This window comes from Dromiciops gliroides, chromosome 4 (genome assembly GCF_019393635.1).
Source record: "Dromiciops gliroides isolate mDroGli1 chromosome 4, mDroGli1.pri, whole genome shotgun sequence".
Taxonomy (NCBI): domain Eukaryota; kingdom Metazoa; phylum Chordata; class Mammalia; order Microbiotheria; family Microbiotheriidae; genus Dromiciops; species Dromiciops gliroides.
The window spans coordinates 26,535,338-26,552,484 of record NC_057864.1 but is presented as its reverse complement, the minus strand read 5'-3'; the positions used below and the strand labels follow the sequence as shown (position 1 = coordinate 26,552,484).

The 17,147-nt window shown below is 50.8% G+C and overlaps 1 protein-coding gene across 1 annotated transcript; it reads left to right on the top strand.

Moving 5' to 3' along the window:
- The first annotated feature begins 22 nt into the window (after positions 1-22).
- On the top strand, positions 23-15,250 carry PRPF38A (pre-mRNA processing factor 38A). The gene is made up of 10 exons (XM_043964628.1): positions 23-269; positions 3,905-4,064; positions 7,346-7,467; positions 8,683-8,768; positions 11,996-12,109; positions 13,886-13,998; positions 14,157-14,183; positions 14,378-14,475; positions 14,698-14,746; positions 15,068-15,250. The coding sequence occupies exons 1-10, from the start codon at positions 140-142 to the stop codon at positions 15,108-15,110; spliced, it is 942 nt and encodes a 313-aa protein (XP_043820563.1). The 5' UTR covers positions 23-139; the 3' UTR covers positions 15,111-15,250.
- The last annotated feature ends 1,897 nt before the right edge of the window (positions 15,251-17,147 follow it).

The window sequence follows — 17,147 nt, the reverse complement described above, 5'->3', positions numbered from 1 at the left end:
CCAGGTTACAAGGTGGCCGCCTCAGTGTCGTCCGTCTCTGAGCCTAGGCCCCGCGCCGCTTCCCGCTAGGCTCGTGAGGAAGTGACGCAGAAGGGGCCCGCCGGAAGGGCTGTGGAGGCGGCGCCCAGGGTTTCCCAAGATGGCTAATCGGACGGTGAAAGATGCTCACAGCATCCACGGCACCAACCCGCAGTACCTCGTGGAGAAGATCATCCGGACCCGAATCTACGAGTCCAAGTACTGGAAGGAGGAGTGCTTTGGGCTCACAGGTGAGCGGCTGCGGCTGGGCAGGGACCTAGCGAGGCCCGGGCTCCGGACAGCTCCCGGACGCGCCACCCCGGGAGGCTGTGAGCTCCCCGTCCCGGGAGGTGTTCAAGCAGAACCCTTGGAGCTCGTTGCCGACCCTGACTTTGGACCGTAACGGTCCTTCGCGTGTCTGTGTCACTTTCTGTGTCAGCTTTGAAGAGCTGGTTGGTGGATCAGCTTCTCGGGGGCATTTTGGCCTCGATCCCCAGAGTAGTCTTCAGCACACAGTAGGTGCTTAATAAAGGCTTGCTACTACTTGATCTCGAACTCTCCGGATAATCCAGTCTCCTTTTCAGAGCTGGAAACTCACACACAGGTAGTCAGCATTAGAGGCAGGATTTGAACCCAGGTCCTCCGACTTCATGAATGAACAGAGGTTCATTCCTCTGTACCTGGCTGCCTCCCCATGAGACATTCCTGTTCGTTTACAGCTTGAACTCGATGGCGTCACAATTCTAAGCTCACTGCACGGTTTAGCTTGGAGCAGAAGAGACTAATGTGATCGCCTTCAGGGCTGCGGGAGGCCCGGAGCGGGTGCAGATATCCGCTCGGGGTCGGGAAGAGCTTGCTGAGGAGCAGAGCTGCGCACACGTGGTTAATGCAACAGACACGGTGTGTGCCCCCCGCGGTGCTTATACTGGACATGAAAAGTTAAAACAGGCCCCGAGCCGAGGACTTGGAGTCTAGCAGAGGGTCGGGTGTACGCAGGGAAATCAATGAAAAATGTTTACCGGCTAATTATAGGGGAACCCGAACGTATTCCCCCTGACCGGAAGTGTTCTCTCTTTCCACGTAAGAGATCCTAGAAAAATTGACAGATATTTGGGTCCTTCATCTTGACCTCCTGGACTCCCTCCTTCCCTCCCCATGTCTGCTCAGCTGCCACTCCCTACACGAAGCCCTCTCTGCATCCCCCTTGCCCTGCTGCCAGCACCCTCTCTCCAGAGATGAGCCTGTATTTGGTTTGTGCTTCTGTGTTTATGCGTTGCCTTCCTTTCTTCTCTTTGAGAGCAACGCGGTTTTATGTCCCTGGCACAGTGCCGAGTGCCTTGTGTTTGTTGAGGGTTGATGCTGAAGAGAGATGAGGGACTGTTTTGACCTACCAGGTGTCTGGCCCATGGCTGGCAATCAGTCACTGCTTCTTGAATGAACGCCAGAATTTAGAGGCAGAGCAAGTATGTGTCTGCATTGAGAGAATGAGCTTTCTCACGGCCTGTCCTGGAATCCTTCCTGGGCTTGACGTATTTTCTGAGGTTCTCACCCAGCTCTCTAATATTATCTTATTCTGAATGATGTGCCTGGAGTATTTGTATGTTGGAGGGAGATGACAAGGGCTTGGGGCCTGGTCAGGCCTTTAGGACAGACTCAGTCTTACCCAGAGGTGATGCCAACATTGTCCACTGATGTGATCTGACTGGCCAGAAGGGCCCCTTCAGAATAGGGTAATAAAAACGGACACTTTATGGCCTTTTAAAGTTTGCCAAATGTCTTCCATAGCATCTCCTGGGAGGCAGGTACTTCAGGTGGGATTACCCCCATTTTATAGATGAAGAATTGAGATGAGATTGTCACTTGTCTGTCGTCTCTCAGTTAATGAGTGAAGAACCTTGGTTGTCCTAATCCCAAGTGCCTCTGCCCGATGTGCCTCACTCCCTAAAACAACCTCACTGCAGCTGCTCCGATACCTGCAATGTATCAGGACAGTCATGTTTTTAGTGACACTCTCCCGACACCCACTTCTAAGACATCAGTGCCACTGGGAAGGACAATTTCTCAAGCTGTTATCCCAGAATGTCAGACTAGGAAGGGGACTCAGAAATCATCCAGCTCAGCCTTTTTGTTTTACAGAGGTGAAGTGACCCGCCCAGGGTCACATAGCTAGTAACTGTGTGAGGGAGGATTTCAACCCAGGTCCTCTTCTGACTCCAGGCCCAGCACTCTGTCCAGTGTACCTCTGTCTGCTTCAGTTTCTTCATCTATAAAATGAGGATAACAGCACCTGTCTCCCAGGATTGTTGTGAGACTAGAAGGAGATTTTATTTGTAAAGCACTTTGCACGGTGCCTGGCACAGAGAAGATGCTATCTAAATGCTAGCTCTTATCATTATCATTATTTCTTTTTTTTTGGTGAGGCAGTTGGGGTTAAGTGACTTGCCCAGGGTCACACAGCTACTAAGTGTCAAGGTGTCAAGTGTCTGAGCTCGGATTTGAACTCAGGTCCTCCTGAATCTAGAGCCGATGCTCTATCCACTGCGCCACCTAGCTGCCCCTTATCATTAATATTTCTAAGGCAATAGGGAGCCACTGAAGGGCTTTGGATAGTAGCAGGAAAGGGGATTAGAGCCCAGCCTTGGGGTATGTAGAAAGGAAACAGATGGTCAGATGTCGGAGAGGCTGAGTAATTACAGAACTTGTCCACAGATTGGGGGATGGGGTTTGAGGATGAGGGAAAGGTGGGGAGGGGGGGGGACTGAAACTGTTGGACTTGGAGTCAGGCGCCAGGGTTTGATCTGGGCTCAGGATCATTGTCTGAACACGGACAAGCCCCTTCTACCCTCTCTGGGCTTTGGATTTCTGCTCTCAGAAGAGAGGGTTGCTCTGGGCGGTCTCTCAGGGCCCTCCCAGCTCCAAAGTGATGCTCCTGTGAGCTCAGGTCTCCAGTTCTGGCCTTTCTTATCCTGTCGCCTCCAGATCAAATGACAATTCTCTGCCATTCAAAGCCCTTCATCACCTGCCTCCTCCTACCTGCCAGCCTTCTTACACCTTGCTCCCTGACATGTACTCCTTAGTCTAGTGACCCTGGCCTCCTGGCTGTTCCACAAACAAGACTCTCCATCTCTAGGCTCTGGGCATTTTTTGTGTCCATTCTCCATCGCTGGAATGTTCTCCTTCCTTGATTCGATCTCCTGCCTTCTCTGGCCAACTCAAATTCCATCTTGTACAGGAAGTCTTCCCCATCCTCTCTTAATTCTAGTGCCTTCTCGCTCTTAATTATCTGTAAGTTATCCTCCATATAGCTTATTTGTACCTTATTGTTTGCTTATTAGCTCCTCCCATTAGCTTGTGAGCTCCTTGAGACCAGGGACTATCTTTTGCCTCTTTTTGTATCCTTAGGACTTAGCAGGGAGCAAGGAATCCCAACGAGGGATAGGAACTAGGCAGTGTTTGTGGCTTTGTACGTTGAAACTAATACAAATTGAAGTTACTAAGCAAGTGGCATTTATATTAAGCGTTAAATAATTGAATAAAGTGAAAAGACAGTACCAGGTGATCCCTTATTAAGTCATTTAACATTGCAGGATTCTGCATTGCTTTAGAACCCCCTCTCCCCCCTCTGCCAAGGTGCCCCCTGGCCTCAGTTCAGAATGCCGACCTTCACAGGCTAATGACTTGGCCTCTTTTCAGGTTATGGGAATGGGCAGGGATATTGATAAGGAAAAGCTACTTTTCTAGTCATTGCTTTAAGGGTCTCTTGAGACTTCTTGTTGAAAATACCCAGCTAAGGGTTGGGCTGTGCTCATGCCCTTTGACAATTCCTGGGGGTTTGGAGGGTTAGCCTTGGAATTCCCTTTTCACTTTGTGTGTCTTTTGCTTTCAGCGGAGCTTGTCGTGGATAAAGCCATGGAGTTGAGGTTTGTGGGAGGTGTCTATGGTGGCAACATCAAGCCGACACCATTCCTCTGCCTGACCTTGAAGATGTTGCAGATACAGCCAGAGAAGGACATCATAGTGGAATTCATTAAAAATGAAGATTTCAAGTAAGTGAGAAACACACAGTGTCTTTCTGCGCCTGAACATCTCATTCCCCACTCATTGGAGCACTGCTGCTTTGACTGAGGGGGTGGACCTCCAGTACATGACTCTTCATAAGTCTTCTTTTCCCCTGGATTTTGGCCTTAGGGACTGTCACCTCTTCATTTCTTTGGTGACTGTGTCCTTTCTGGTATACTGTTGTCTTTACTTTCTTATGCATTGTAACTTTTCAATAGACCTTAAGTAGGAATTGACGTCTATTCTAGTGAAAAATCCTCCCTGGGCCTCGGTTTCCTCTCAAGTAAATTGAGGAAGATGGACTAGAAGGTCCTTTCTAGCTGGAAAGTCCTTTTCCAGGGGTGAGGTGCAGAATCCAACTGCCCACCGGCCCCCTGAGAAGGCCCAGGCACGTGGGACGTTTACAATTTAATGTGTGGTCGCCTTAAATCAGAAGCTTTAGCACCAGTCTTTGGGCATTAAGCATTTATTAAAGCATACTAGCCTCTATGGGTTCTAGGCTGACAAGCACTGTGTGATAAAAGAATGGGATTTAGCAGATACTCAAAGGCTCACCTGGAGATTAATCTAAACTGACTGAATTAAGTGAGTTAACTAGATTGTAAGCACACCTGGCTAGCCCTTAAGAAGGTATTGTTCTCAGAAGCTAAAAACTGAACTTCACTCGAGATCACCTTCAAGTCCAGTGACCAATGGATTTGGATGATGCTAACCAGTCAGCTTGAAGCAGTGTGTAAGGACTGCCCATGCTCCGGACCTATAAAAAGCTTCCACATTCAGTTTGCTGGAGAGTTCGTGGTTGAATCAGGCTCATGGTGGAGGACTTGAGGAAGAACCAAAGCAGGCTGGAACTCTAGACTAGATAGGACTTAACTTTCTGGACTCCACATGAATACCTGGTATGCTTTAATAAATGTTTAATGCCCAAAGACTGGTGCTAAAGCTTCTAATTTAAGGCGACCACATATTTAGATTTTAAACATGACAACTGCCATTCCAGAGGTTGTTGGTTTCAGAGACTGTTTCAGTCAGAGTCTGAGGGGAGATGGTGGTCAAGGTGGTGGTAGTTTGACTTGCTGGGCATATGTTGCCTCCAGGCATTCACACAGAGTTCAGAAATTTGAGGGGTTCAGCAGTCCCTTTGAGTTGAGTTCAAGGTCCTTAGCTTCTGAGAACAATACCTTCTAATTAACTTGAAGTAGGCTAATCCGAAGTCAATCACTCTCACTTAATTCAATCAGTTTAGATTAATCTCTAGGTGAGCCTTTGAGTATCTGTCAAAATCCCATTGTTTTCTCACACACTTTTATCAACAGCTAGCTAGGAACACAAGTTTGTTGCCCTGGCTAGACCCTTTTACCTTAAGGGACTCATTGACGACAAGTTGGAGGCTTCCTAGTGGAGGATCATAGCAGGGCAGGCAGAGAATCTGACCCCCCCCCCCCCCCCCGGGGCCTGGAGAGAGAGTCCTGGGGCTTGGCATGTCATGTGGAAGAGGGTCAGGCTCGTTCTGTGGAGGAGTGTGTAGGTTGTGGTGGCAGAAGAGAAAAGACCAGCTTCAGCCCTCCTTGAGAAAGAACTTAGAAACTGAGCAAGTTGTTCCCAGAAGCACAGTGGGCCTCAAAAGGCAGTAAGCTTCTGGCCCCTAGCTGTCCGTTAGAGAGACTGCACAGAGGACTCCTTCATTGTGGGGGTGGTTGAACCCGTGCTTAACCATACGATCAGGAGGGAGCAGATGTTCACCTTATCCAGCCTTTCCCCGGTTCGGGGCTGGGCTACTCTCCAGCTGAACAGCTCCTCCGATGGGGGCCTCACTTTCTTCTGATGGCAGACCATACTGCTTTGGACAGCTCCGGTCTGCTCCTCTCCAATACTTCATGAGGAACAACAACAACAAATCACCATTTAGTCAAGTCAACCCCCAGATTCCATTTTACAAAAACCTGTGCTTTAGACATAATCACAGTAACTTCCCTTTCAGGTCTTGTCCACTTGCTCTGGGATTCTAGGTAAATCACTTTTCCCCCCTTGAGGCTCAGGTTAGCAATAATAACTGTAAAATGAGTGTGGTAACACTTCGACTTCTATCTCAGAGGGAAGGAGGAGCCTGTGAATAAGCTCCCTGTAAATCCTGCTGAGTGCCAGAGACATAAGCTGTGTGGTGTGGAGAGAGGAGCTGATGTTTCCTGTTGGTTTCCAGAGGGCTGGGCTCCATTCTCTGTTTCCTTTGATTCCCATGATGACGCTGGGTGGTAGGCATCACAACTATCACTGCTCATTTCACAGTTGTGGATACTGAGAAGTGAAGCGACTGGGGATCACAGAGCCTGTGAGTGGCAGGTCTTTAACCAGGCCTTCTGTGAGGGCCAAGCCTTCACCCGAGGCCGCTGGCTGCAGCTGCCTTACTCTCTGGGCCACCCCTGCCTGCTCTGCTGAAGGCTCCTTTACACTACTCATTCAGTAGCTGTTTATTAAGCACCTACTTTGTGGAAGGCTTGGAATAGTGTTTATGTAGCCCTGCAGCTTTCCTGAGAGGAGGAAGAACCTCAAGTGACAGAGGAGGAAATCCAGGCCTGTGAGGTAGAGGCACCTGCGCAAGGTCACACAGCCACTCGGCAGAGCCACTTGACACACCAACAGGCTGTATGATTTAAAAACTTTTTTCATTTCATTTTTCATTTAATCAGTATTTTCTCTCCTTCCTACCCCCATACCCAATTTAAAAGAAAAAGACAACTCTTGTAACATTGCATAGTCAAGCAAAGCAAATTCCCCGTTGGTCCCATGCACGAGTGCCTCTTTAGTCTATCAGCTCTCTGTTAGGAGCTGGGTAGCAGGCTTCATCCTTGGCCCTCTGGAGTCATGGCTCATCATTGCATTGACCAGGGAGCTGAAGGCTTTCGAAGTGGTTTATCTGGACAGTATACATTGTTCTGCTGTCACCCCTCCCCTCACTGCATCAGCTCATACAAGTCGTCCCAGGCTTCTCTGAAATGGCCCCTTTCATCATTTCTTATGGCACTGCAGAATCTCTTTAAATTCACGTGACATCGCTCATTCAGCCATTCCCCTGTTAGTGGGCATCGCCCGAGTTTCCCGTTCTTTGTCATCACAGACGTTTTTGTGCACATGAGGCCTTTTCTTTTTCTTGGATCTCTTTGGGGTCTAGGCACAGCAGAGGTCTTGACAGGTCAGTCATGTGTTTAGAGGAAATGGGCCTTTTTCTGAATCTCAGGATGGCCAGTCATTTCATTGACTCTTCTTTCAGGTATGTCCGCATGTTGGGGGCCCTGTATATGAGGCTGACGGGCACTGCCATCGACTGCTACAAGTATCTGGAACCTCTTTACAATGACTATCGGAAAATTAAGAGCCAGAACCGAAACGGAGGTGAGTGTGGTGCCACAGCCTGGATTAGTGACCCTTGTCAGATTTTTGTTTGATCCACACTGACCCCCTCCACAGACACCCCCCCCCCCCAGGGTCTTCCCAGTGGCTGCTTAATTGGAGGGATATCAGGAAATTCCGGAATTAGCAGGTTAAACCCAAGTTATGGTGAGGAGGTCTTTCACCCTAGGGAGCCGGGGAGGAGGAGAAGGGAGAAGGACAACTCCATGTACAGTCATTGAGAGGATGCTGGAAAGCAGAGCCCTGGCAGGGGTGCCTGATGCCCCCAGACCAGAGGAAACACCCCCCCCCACCCTTTCCTGGGGAAAAGGTCATTTTGTCTCTGCTTACTCCCATCCTGGACTTGGTTGTTAGCCTGATCTTGCGTAGGTGTGGGTCTCCCCACGCTGGATCAAGCCCAAAGTCCTGTTTGGCTTTTCCAGCCCCTCGCAGCCTGCCCCCTTCTACCTTCCCAGTCTTCTTACACTTCACCCCCGCCCCCACTCTAGGACCCAGTGACCCTGGCCTCCTTACTGGTCCTCATATAAGATGCCCCATCTCCAGACTCTGGTTCTTTTCCCTGGCTGTGCCCCCTCTCTGGGATGCTCTTCCTGCTCATCTTTGCCTCCTGGCTCCCCTGGCTTCCATTAAGTCCCAGCTAAAATCTAAACTCCTACGGGAAGCCTGTTCTGATTCCCCTTAATGCAAGGGCCTTGCCTCTGAGACACCCCCAGGTGATCTTGTTCATATGCTGTTTGTCTGCAGTTGCCTGGGTGCTGTCTCTGCCATTAGGTTGTGAGTTTCCTGAGAGCAGGGCCCGGCTTTTACCTTTCTCTGTATCCCCAGCACTTAGTTCAGTGCCTGGCATATAGTAGGCGCTTAATAAGTGTTTGCTGCCTGACTGAATGCATAGCATCCTCCCACAGGGGTGGCACACTTTTGTCATCTGGTAAAACAGAATCAAAGTTCTGTTTGGGGTCTCCAGCATCCTAGCTTGTTGGTTGGGTGTTGGAAGATCTTTGGTGATTAGGCTGCCCATCCCATTGCCGGAGTGCTTTCATTTTTAGGAGATTCCTCCTTACCGGGAGTCAGGAGGACTCTGGGTGTGGCCCTGTTTCTCAGCAGCCTTTCTGCCTCTGCAAATACTGTTCTTCCTTCTAAGTCTCACTTCCCACCTGGTGTCCATTGTGCTGAGCTGTTGTATTTCACCCCCCACAGAGTTTGAATTGATGCACGTGGATGAGTTTATTGATGAACTGCTACACAGTGAGCGGGTCTGTGACATCATCCTGCCCCGGCTCCAGGTAAGACGGAAACAGTCACTTCCCACAGGGATGTCACTTGGCAGAGTGGGCCCAGGGTCTCTCTCTTGACTCTGGTCCTTGGGACTTAGGGGCTAGTGGGCGGTGTTTTGGAGGGAATAGCAGGAGCTGAAAAGGAGTGCTAAGTAGAAAGTTTGGGACCTTGGGCGCTGAAGATGGGCCCTCTCTTTAGCAGAAGGGAAAACCCAGGCCTAGTGGCTTAAGGAGCTGCACGCACCATGGCATGGTAGACAGATTATGGGCCCAGCACTCGAGAGATTTGGGTTTTGGTCACTGAGGGGCCTTGGGCAGGCTGTTTCCTCCTCAGGCCTCTGTAAAATGAGGGACCAGAAGGATGACCTCTGGGGTCACACACACAGCCCATCAACTCTGGGCCCACACCATGCAGGAAAGAATCTAGCTGTGGGTCCCTGTGCAAGGGCTTGGGGGTGTCGAGCTGGTAGTTACTGTGAGAGTGCAGTGGACGAAAGGTGTGACAGAGCAGGCTCTGGTGGAGAAGCCTCCTCAAAGGGACAGGCTGGCTCCTCTGGGCCAGACTGGAAAGGCAGCTGTCCACCCAGCAATGGACCAAAGCTGCCATGGATGCGCCCCCGCATGCCCCCGCATGCCCCCGCATGCCTCCGCATCCCTCCACCACCAGGTGGCTCCTGAGACAATGGCTCCAGGCTTGGCTTCTTTGAATGACCATTTGTGGTCCCCTCCTGGGAGACCAAGCACTCCTGGAATCTGGAGGGGTCCCAGAGGCCTTGTCTGATCCACTGTTGCTCGGAACCTCCAGGGAGGAGGAGGACCCTTATTCTGCCTTTGGGCTACATTCCTTCTTAGGAATTTGAAATCTGCTTCCCTATAACATCCCCTCAAGTGGAAGAGGCCTAATCCCTCTCTCATGTAGCCTGGGGAGAGGGACTGCACTTGTTATTTTGTGTGTCTGGGGGACTTCAGGGGCTGGGGGGGCAGGTTGTCCCCTTCTCTGCCCCTTCAAGTCTAGAGTTGCCCAGAGGGCTGAGTTCAGCGACCTACCCAGGGTCACACAGCCAGGATGCAGAACAGAAAGGACTTGAACCTAGATCTTGTTAGCTTTGAGGTCAGCTTCCTGTCTACACATAGCCTTTTTATGGGGGTGAGAGGGTCTCTTTTTTTTCCTTTTTTCCATTTATTTAGAATTTTATTTTCTCCTCCAAATTATATATAAAAACAATTTTTAACATGGATTTTAAAAACTTTGTGTTGCAAATTCTCTTCCTTCCTCCCTCCCCATTCCCCCTTAAGAACACAAGAACACAACACAATATAAGTTATACATATACATGGCCTTTCTTCCCAAGGCAGCCCTGCAAATACTGGAAGACTTGGCTCACACCCCCTACCTCTAGTTTCCCCGGCTATGGGTTAGGTCCACGTAAATATCTGCTGCCTGTGGCTACCATAGAGAGGAGGCAGAGTGCCCTACTGTGCTGGATGAACCCAGGCCTCTATCCTCCGCTGGGAGTCACAGTGTTTCTGCTGAGCTACATTCTTGTTCTGAGTCAGACTGAATCACGATGGCCCATCAGGTTAGTGCATAGGCTCTTATCACAGGGTTTCTGCTCTGGTGAAGCCTAGGGACCGTCTCTCAGAATCCTGTTTTTTTTTTTCCCCTAGTGAAGCAATTGGGGTTAAGTGACTTGCCCAGGGTCACACAGCTAGTAAGTGTTAAGTGTCTGAGGCCGGATTTAAACCCAGGTACTCCTGACTCCAGGGCTGGTGCTCTATCCACTTCGCCACCTAGCTGCCCCTGTTTTTTAAGTATATAAAATAAAATGTAAAGTATCACAAAGGAAGCCAATTATAGTAAAATGTAGTCACCCCCAACTTTTATTTATTTATTTTAAAGAAGGTCATTACCCCAGGTGAAGAATCCCTGCTTTAAGAGCTATTAAAGAAAACTGAGATGAGCTTTGGGGCAGCTTAGACAGTCACCAGAACCCCAGGGGTTTTGCAGGGGTTTCTTGTGGTTTTTTTTTTAAGCCAGTGTCCGTCCTCAGGTCACAGATCTGAACTAACTTCATGAGTGGTTCTGGCCCAAGCCAAGGGGTTGGTTCCACTTTCCGTTACTTAGCTTTCTTTGCACGTGCTCTGTGTAGCCTGAGAAAGGAGCACTAACAGTAATGGGGAGAAGGTGCAGAGAAGTCAATTTTGCCTTGATATGAGGGAAAAACTTGCTAAAAATGAGAGCTCTCCCCAGGGGGAATGGGCTACCTTGGGTGGGGATGGACTTCTCTGACATTGGAGGCCTTTAACTAAAGGTGGAATGAGTATTTGTCCATGGTGTTATAGAAGAGTCTCTTGTTCAAACCCTTCCAGGCCCAGAAATGAGTGGAAGTCCCCTTGGGCCGATGGGAGATTGGGTGAGCTCCTTGGGGGCTCTCCAGCTGAAGGCTGGACCTGCCATCACTGGGTCTTTGTGTCCTTAGTCACTTCCCATTCTTCCTTCTCGGGTTTGGCTCCAAGACCCTTTCCTGTTCTTCACTCCCATGAGTCTCCAGTAGTCCAGTTGGACTCCCTTGGAGGCTAGCTGGACCAGGGAGTGCCCTTCGTTATCATTCCTACTGCTCCTTCTCCCTTTCCTGGATAGACTTGAAAAGGCTGTCTACCTCGGTGCCTCCGCTGCTTCTCACTTAGCATTTGCGTTCTGGCTTCCAACCTCATCACCAATTGAAACAGCTCTCCAAAGTTACCTGGGATCTTGAGTTACCAAATCATTAACCCTCAGGGAGGAACCTCTCCCAGTGCTGATGGGCACCTTCTCTCGCACCTTCTAGGCTTAGAGAGTTGCCCATTGGGATCCCCTGGCCAGAGTGTCAGGGCAGAGCTGGAATCTAGGTCCACCTGCTTCTGTGGCTGGCTCTCTTTTTTTTTTTTTTTTCTGGAGCAATGAGGGAGGGTTAAGTGATTTTCCCAGGGTCACACAGCTAATAAGTGCCAAGTGTCTGAGGCTGGGTTTGAACTCAGGTCTTCCTGAATCCATGTGGCTGGCTCTCTTACATACTATGCCGTGCCGCTGAAATTGTTATTCTTTCACCAGAAATTTCTTGGGGTAAACAAGAAATGTCCCTTAAGATCGGAAGCCCTGGGTTTGAGGCCTGGCTTCTGGGGAAGTCCCTACATGCTTTAGTGCTACCCCCTCTCAGGGCTCTCTTAGCTGCTGCCCCACCTCTCTGTTCTTGTAGAAGCGCTATGTGCTGGAAGAAGCTGAGCAGCTGGAGCCTCGAGTCAGTGCCCTGGAGGAAGACATGGACGATGTGGAGTCCAGTGAGGAAGAAGAAGAGGACGAGGACGACAAGGTTAGGCCTTGGGCTTGGGCCTCCTGGGTTCTCTTCAGTGTTACCTCCCCTGTCTGCTTGTACCAGATGAACTAGGCACCTGTGCCCCCTGGCGCTCCACCCTGGCAGAGGAATGGAGGGTCCCACACTCGGGAGCCCTCCATTGGACTTCATCAGAGCTCGGCCACCCGGGCTGCGGCAGAGGCGGCGAGACAGAAGGATCAGTTTCACTTTAAATTTCTGGCATTGACAGAGATTCTTAACTTGGGGTCTGCGAACTTGGCTCTCGCTTTATCTCTGTCTCTGTCTTTTTAACATAATTGCTTTTCTTTTCTTTTTTTTTTTGGTGAGGCAATTGGGGTTAAGTGACTTGCCCAGGGTCACACAACTAGTAAGTGTTAAGTGACTGAGGCTGGATTTGAACTCAGGTCCTCCTGAATCCAAGGCCAGCGCTTTATCCACTGCACCACCTAGCTGCCCCAAGGTGACTATAAAGCACCGGGCTCCCACCCTTACTCCCCACCATCCCTCCCTGAGCTTCTCTAAGGTTGGCATCCTTTCCCCAGCCCCCCCCCCCCCTTAGGGAAGGGTCAGCAGGTGTGCTGACCCACATGCTGCAACCAGATGCCTTTCTTGTTTTCTCAGTAAAGGCATTTCCTTGGGCCAGAGTGCCCAAGAGAGGATGGGATCCTTCCTCCCCGATTTGGAACTGGTACCTGAAAGCCCTTGTGACAGGTGCTTGTCATCAACTGTTTCAGACGTGCAGCCACAAAGCTTCTGTTCTGGGGAGGGGGGCTTCCTCTTTACTGAGCTCCCCCGAGTGTCCACTGTGCCGCAGGCCCTCTCAGGTGGAGCGGGTACTCGCCCAGCCACTGTGAAGAGACAAAGGCAATCGGGGGCTAGCATCTTGCCCTTAAAGAGCTTATAGTGTAAGGGGGAGGCTGAAATCAATGCCTGTGGAAACATACTCATAGGCTGGCAGAGATCTGTGGGGGCTAAGTGGTGGACGATGGGGAGTTTCTGGCAACACGGGAGGTATTGCCCCTTATCAGTGCAGTGCCTGACACATAGTAGGTGCCATGTCAGCACCTTCTGATAGTTGGCAGGTAAACTTGTCAACTGCTCACTGTGTGCCAGGTGCACACGGTGACCGAGACGCTGGCACATACACAGGAGAATGTACAAAGGAATATGAAGCAACCTCACTGGCAGGGGCACAATCAGGAAAGGCAGTGCCTCCTCCTGTTTGTGGGGGCTTCAACAGTGTTGTCAGTGTAACCCCGGAGGGCTCTTTGCCTCGTGTAGCTCAGTCGTGCTGTGAGGTGAGGGTCGTTTGAGGAGGGTGGGACATCCCCCTGACAGTTTGAGTGTGGTTTTCTGTCTGTTACCGTACTTGGCTGAATTCCTCAGATGGCTCCTTTGCCATGACACGGTAATGGCTGGGCACATGCCATGTAGCATCTTGTTCCCCGGTCGAGAAGAGCCCCTGTGGCCCCACCTTTGGCTGTGTTCTCTCCTGTGCATGTGTCTGTGTGTGGCGGGGGTCTAGCTAGTTTTCTAAAGGCAGGGAGGTGGGTTTGTTGATGGGAAGTGGGAGGGTGTTCTAATACTCTAGAACCCAATGGAAACTAGAGAAAAGAAAGGCTAACAGTACTATAAGCCTTTGATCTTGAGAACAGTTGGCACTACCAGCGAGGAGATGTCCCTCGTGGGCTCTAAGGGTTGTTGGGCCAGTGCTCTGGGATCTCCTTGAAGCCCATTAACACGCTGACCTACCTGTGGTTTGTCCATTCCCAGCTGGAGAGGGCCCCGTCCCCGGATCACCGCCGGCGAAGCTACAGAGACCTGGACAAGCCCCGTCGCTCCCCCACGCTGCGCTACAGGCGAAGCCGCAGCCGATCTCCGCGGAGGTAATGGGGGCACCAGAAGGCAGAGCTTCTGCTCGCACCGGGTCACTCCTGTGGCCCCGGGGCTGGGTTCTGAATGGGAAGGAAGGGCAGCCCCAGTCTGTGAGGAGGTCTGGCTGAGTGCCCCACACTCACAAGAATTGTCTTTCTTCCCCTTGCAGACGCAGCCGATCTCCCAAGAGAAGGAGGTAAGATTTTGACTCATCTGGGAAGTGATTCAGCTCAGGTTGAGCAGACACTCAGTATATGGTACCGTTCGCAGAGCCACAGTCTGTGCCAGGCACTTCTCTGCAGGCCTTGGGGGCTAGCTCTGGGCAAGCCAGCTGCACACGGGCGGAGGGGGGTGTCTGGGATTGTGATGAGACTTGTGGTGTCCCTACAGTCCATCTCCCCGTCGGGAAAGACATCGCAGCAAGAGCCCCCGACGCCACCGGAGCAGATCCCGAGAACGGCGGCACCGTTCCCGATCCAAGTCTCCAGGTATCCTTACTCTTTGGGTGTGGTCGTGTCCATCCACTGAGCTGTAGGGTCCACACGGTCTCTCATGGGCACCTTCACCTTGGCTTCTTGTTTGGAAACATTGGGTTGGTGCCTGCCCTTCACGGGCTCATGGGGCTGGGACGAGGCTGAGGCGGCAGGAGGGAGGTGGTCCTGGAGCACTTCCCTGGGGATCCAGCATCTCACTGTCTTTCCCTCTCACAGGCCACCACCGGAGCCACAGACACAGGAGCCACTCAAAGTCCCCTGAAAGGTACGTACTCCGTAGGCCACATTCCTCTTCTGTAAAATGGGGGTAGTCCTCCTGCACCACTGCCTGAAAATCGTATGAGTCGCATGGGACAGAGTCTGCTCCAAGCCCATCCCTGGGCAAGCCTCTCCTTATCTCCCGTGCTGAGCGCAGTGTTTCCCACACTTAATAACTGCTTGTTGACCAGCTAAAGGGATGACTTTGCCCTTTCCGCTCACGTCCCAGTGGGTGCCCCCGTAGTCCTCATCAAAGGGCAGGCCTGGTGCCTGGGAAGCGTGAACCCTGGGCAAGGACTGAGGGAAGTCACTCATGCTGCTCTTTCAGGTCGAAGAAAAGTCACAAGAAGAGCCGGCGAGGGAACGAGTGATGGACGCCTGCGTGACAGCCTCCTGGGGTGTGATGGCGCCTGCCTGCGTGGCCAGCCTGGACTAACCTCGCCTCCGGGGCCACCGATGGCCCCTTCTGCAGCTCTTCCCTGCCCCGCCCCTGTTTCTATGACTGTTTTTTAACTGGCCTAAGCTGAGCCACGCTGAGGTTCTTGTGACATGAACGCCAACTTGGGACCTTCCCGCTTGTCTGGTGGGAGTACAGGATGTTTTGCCCTGAGGGCTGCCATGGCTCTGTTTTGTGCCCCATTTCCTGTTTTCTGGTTACACAAGGTTCATCTGCAGATAGATTAAACTGTGATGCACCGAGGGTGCCGTGTGCCAGCCTTTCCTTTGCTAACTTTGTTATTAAACGTTACATGGTCTTGTTTAGCAGCCTCGGCCTCGAGACAGCTGGTGGACGGCACCACCTGTCTCTTGCTGAGCCGTGAAAAGAATGGTGGGTTGAGATTCCATGGACTTGAGTCTGAATTCTGTCCATGCCACCTTGGGCAAGTTCTTGGAGGAGAAATTGCCTCCCTTTCCTCCTCTCCATAAGATTTAGGGTGGTGAACTTGATTGTTTCTAGGGTCCTTTCCCGTTCAGCATCCTACAATACAGAGTCTTTGAGTGGTCCAACTGTACTTGTCCAGTGGCAGGTTGAGTTCTTTGGGCACGGGAATGGCCTATTGACAGAATAGCACAAGAATGGCTAGAGGCAACGGGGATGTCAAGGTTAGCTATTTCTGTTCCATATTATAAAGTGTGCTCTGTGTAGGGTCCTGTGTTCAGGGTATAGAGGAACTTCAGGAAGCTCAGCCATCTAGGAGGGGAAATAAGAAACACAAGTGACTGACTTAGCGGAATGATTGAGGGTGGGGAGGGGTGGGGGGGAGGTGTCTGTCTGTGTCTGTTGTCTGAGAAGTATAAACCAGTAGCCATGATCATTCCAGGGTGGAAGTAAGCCCTGCTCAGGGGAATGTATGAAAGCATGAGTCATGGTGTGGAGAACAGTTCAGGAAAAGGATTGATCACAAGCAGAGCGTGGGCGGCAGAAAAAGGCAGAACAGATTTCAAGGACATACAATAAGTTGGACATGGAAGGCCTTGAATGCCAAACTTAGGTGTATGGACTTGTGGAAAAGGCTTTGATAGAGGGGAGTGATAATCAGATTCTATTTGTGCATGAGGATGATGAACATAGCAGTATGTGGTAGGTGAAACTCCAGAATGGAGCACTTGTCTAACATACACCTAAACAGCCATAGCTCTGGAATGAGAGAACAAGGCAAGAACAGGAATTCACTGGTGCCCTGTGACTTTCTGTCGTACGTGTTTGGACATGTGGCCAAGGCTCCCAGGCAAACTTTGGCCAAGCATGGGTATATTTTATTAAATATTCAGCTGGGACATTGGAGAGCCCTGATTGGACCAACCTGAAGGTGCCAAAAGACATCTACAGACCAAAATCATGGGCCAAATCAAAGAAGAGGAGAGTTAGCAGGAATAAATGCAAAGTACTACACTTGGGTTCAAAAAATCAACTTCCAAATATGAGACACAGAAATTCATCTGAGAAGCGTGTGGACTTGGGGGTGAGGCCTAAGTCCATAATGTAATATGACAGCCAAAAAAGGCTAATGGAACCTTGGGCTACACTGAAATGCCTACTGTTGGGACAGCTAGGTGGCACAGTGGACAGAGCACCAGCCCTGGATTCAGGAGGACCTGAGTTCAAATCCAGCCTCAGACACTTAACACTTACTAGCTGTGTGACCCTGGGCAAGTCACTTAACCCCAATTGCCTCACCAAAAAAGAAAGAAAGAAATGCCTACTGTCTAGGACTCAGTGAGCTTCTCGAGGATGGGGACTGGGTCTTCCATTTTCTTTGTACCCCCCAAGCTTAGCATATGGCACATGCACGATAAGGCTGGCTGAGTGACTGAATTCAGCCCTGATGAGGCCATGCCAAGAGTATTACACTGTATGTCCTAGGAGCCACATTTTAGTCAAGATGGTGATGAGCTTCCAAGTGTTG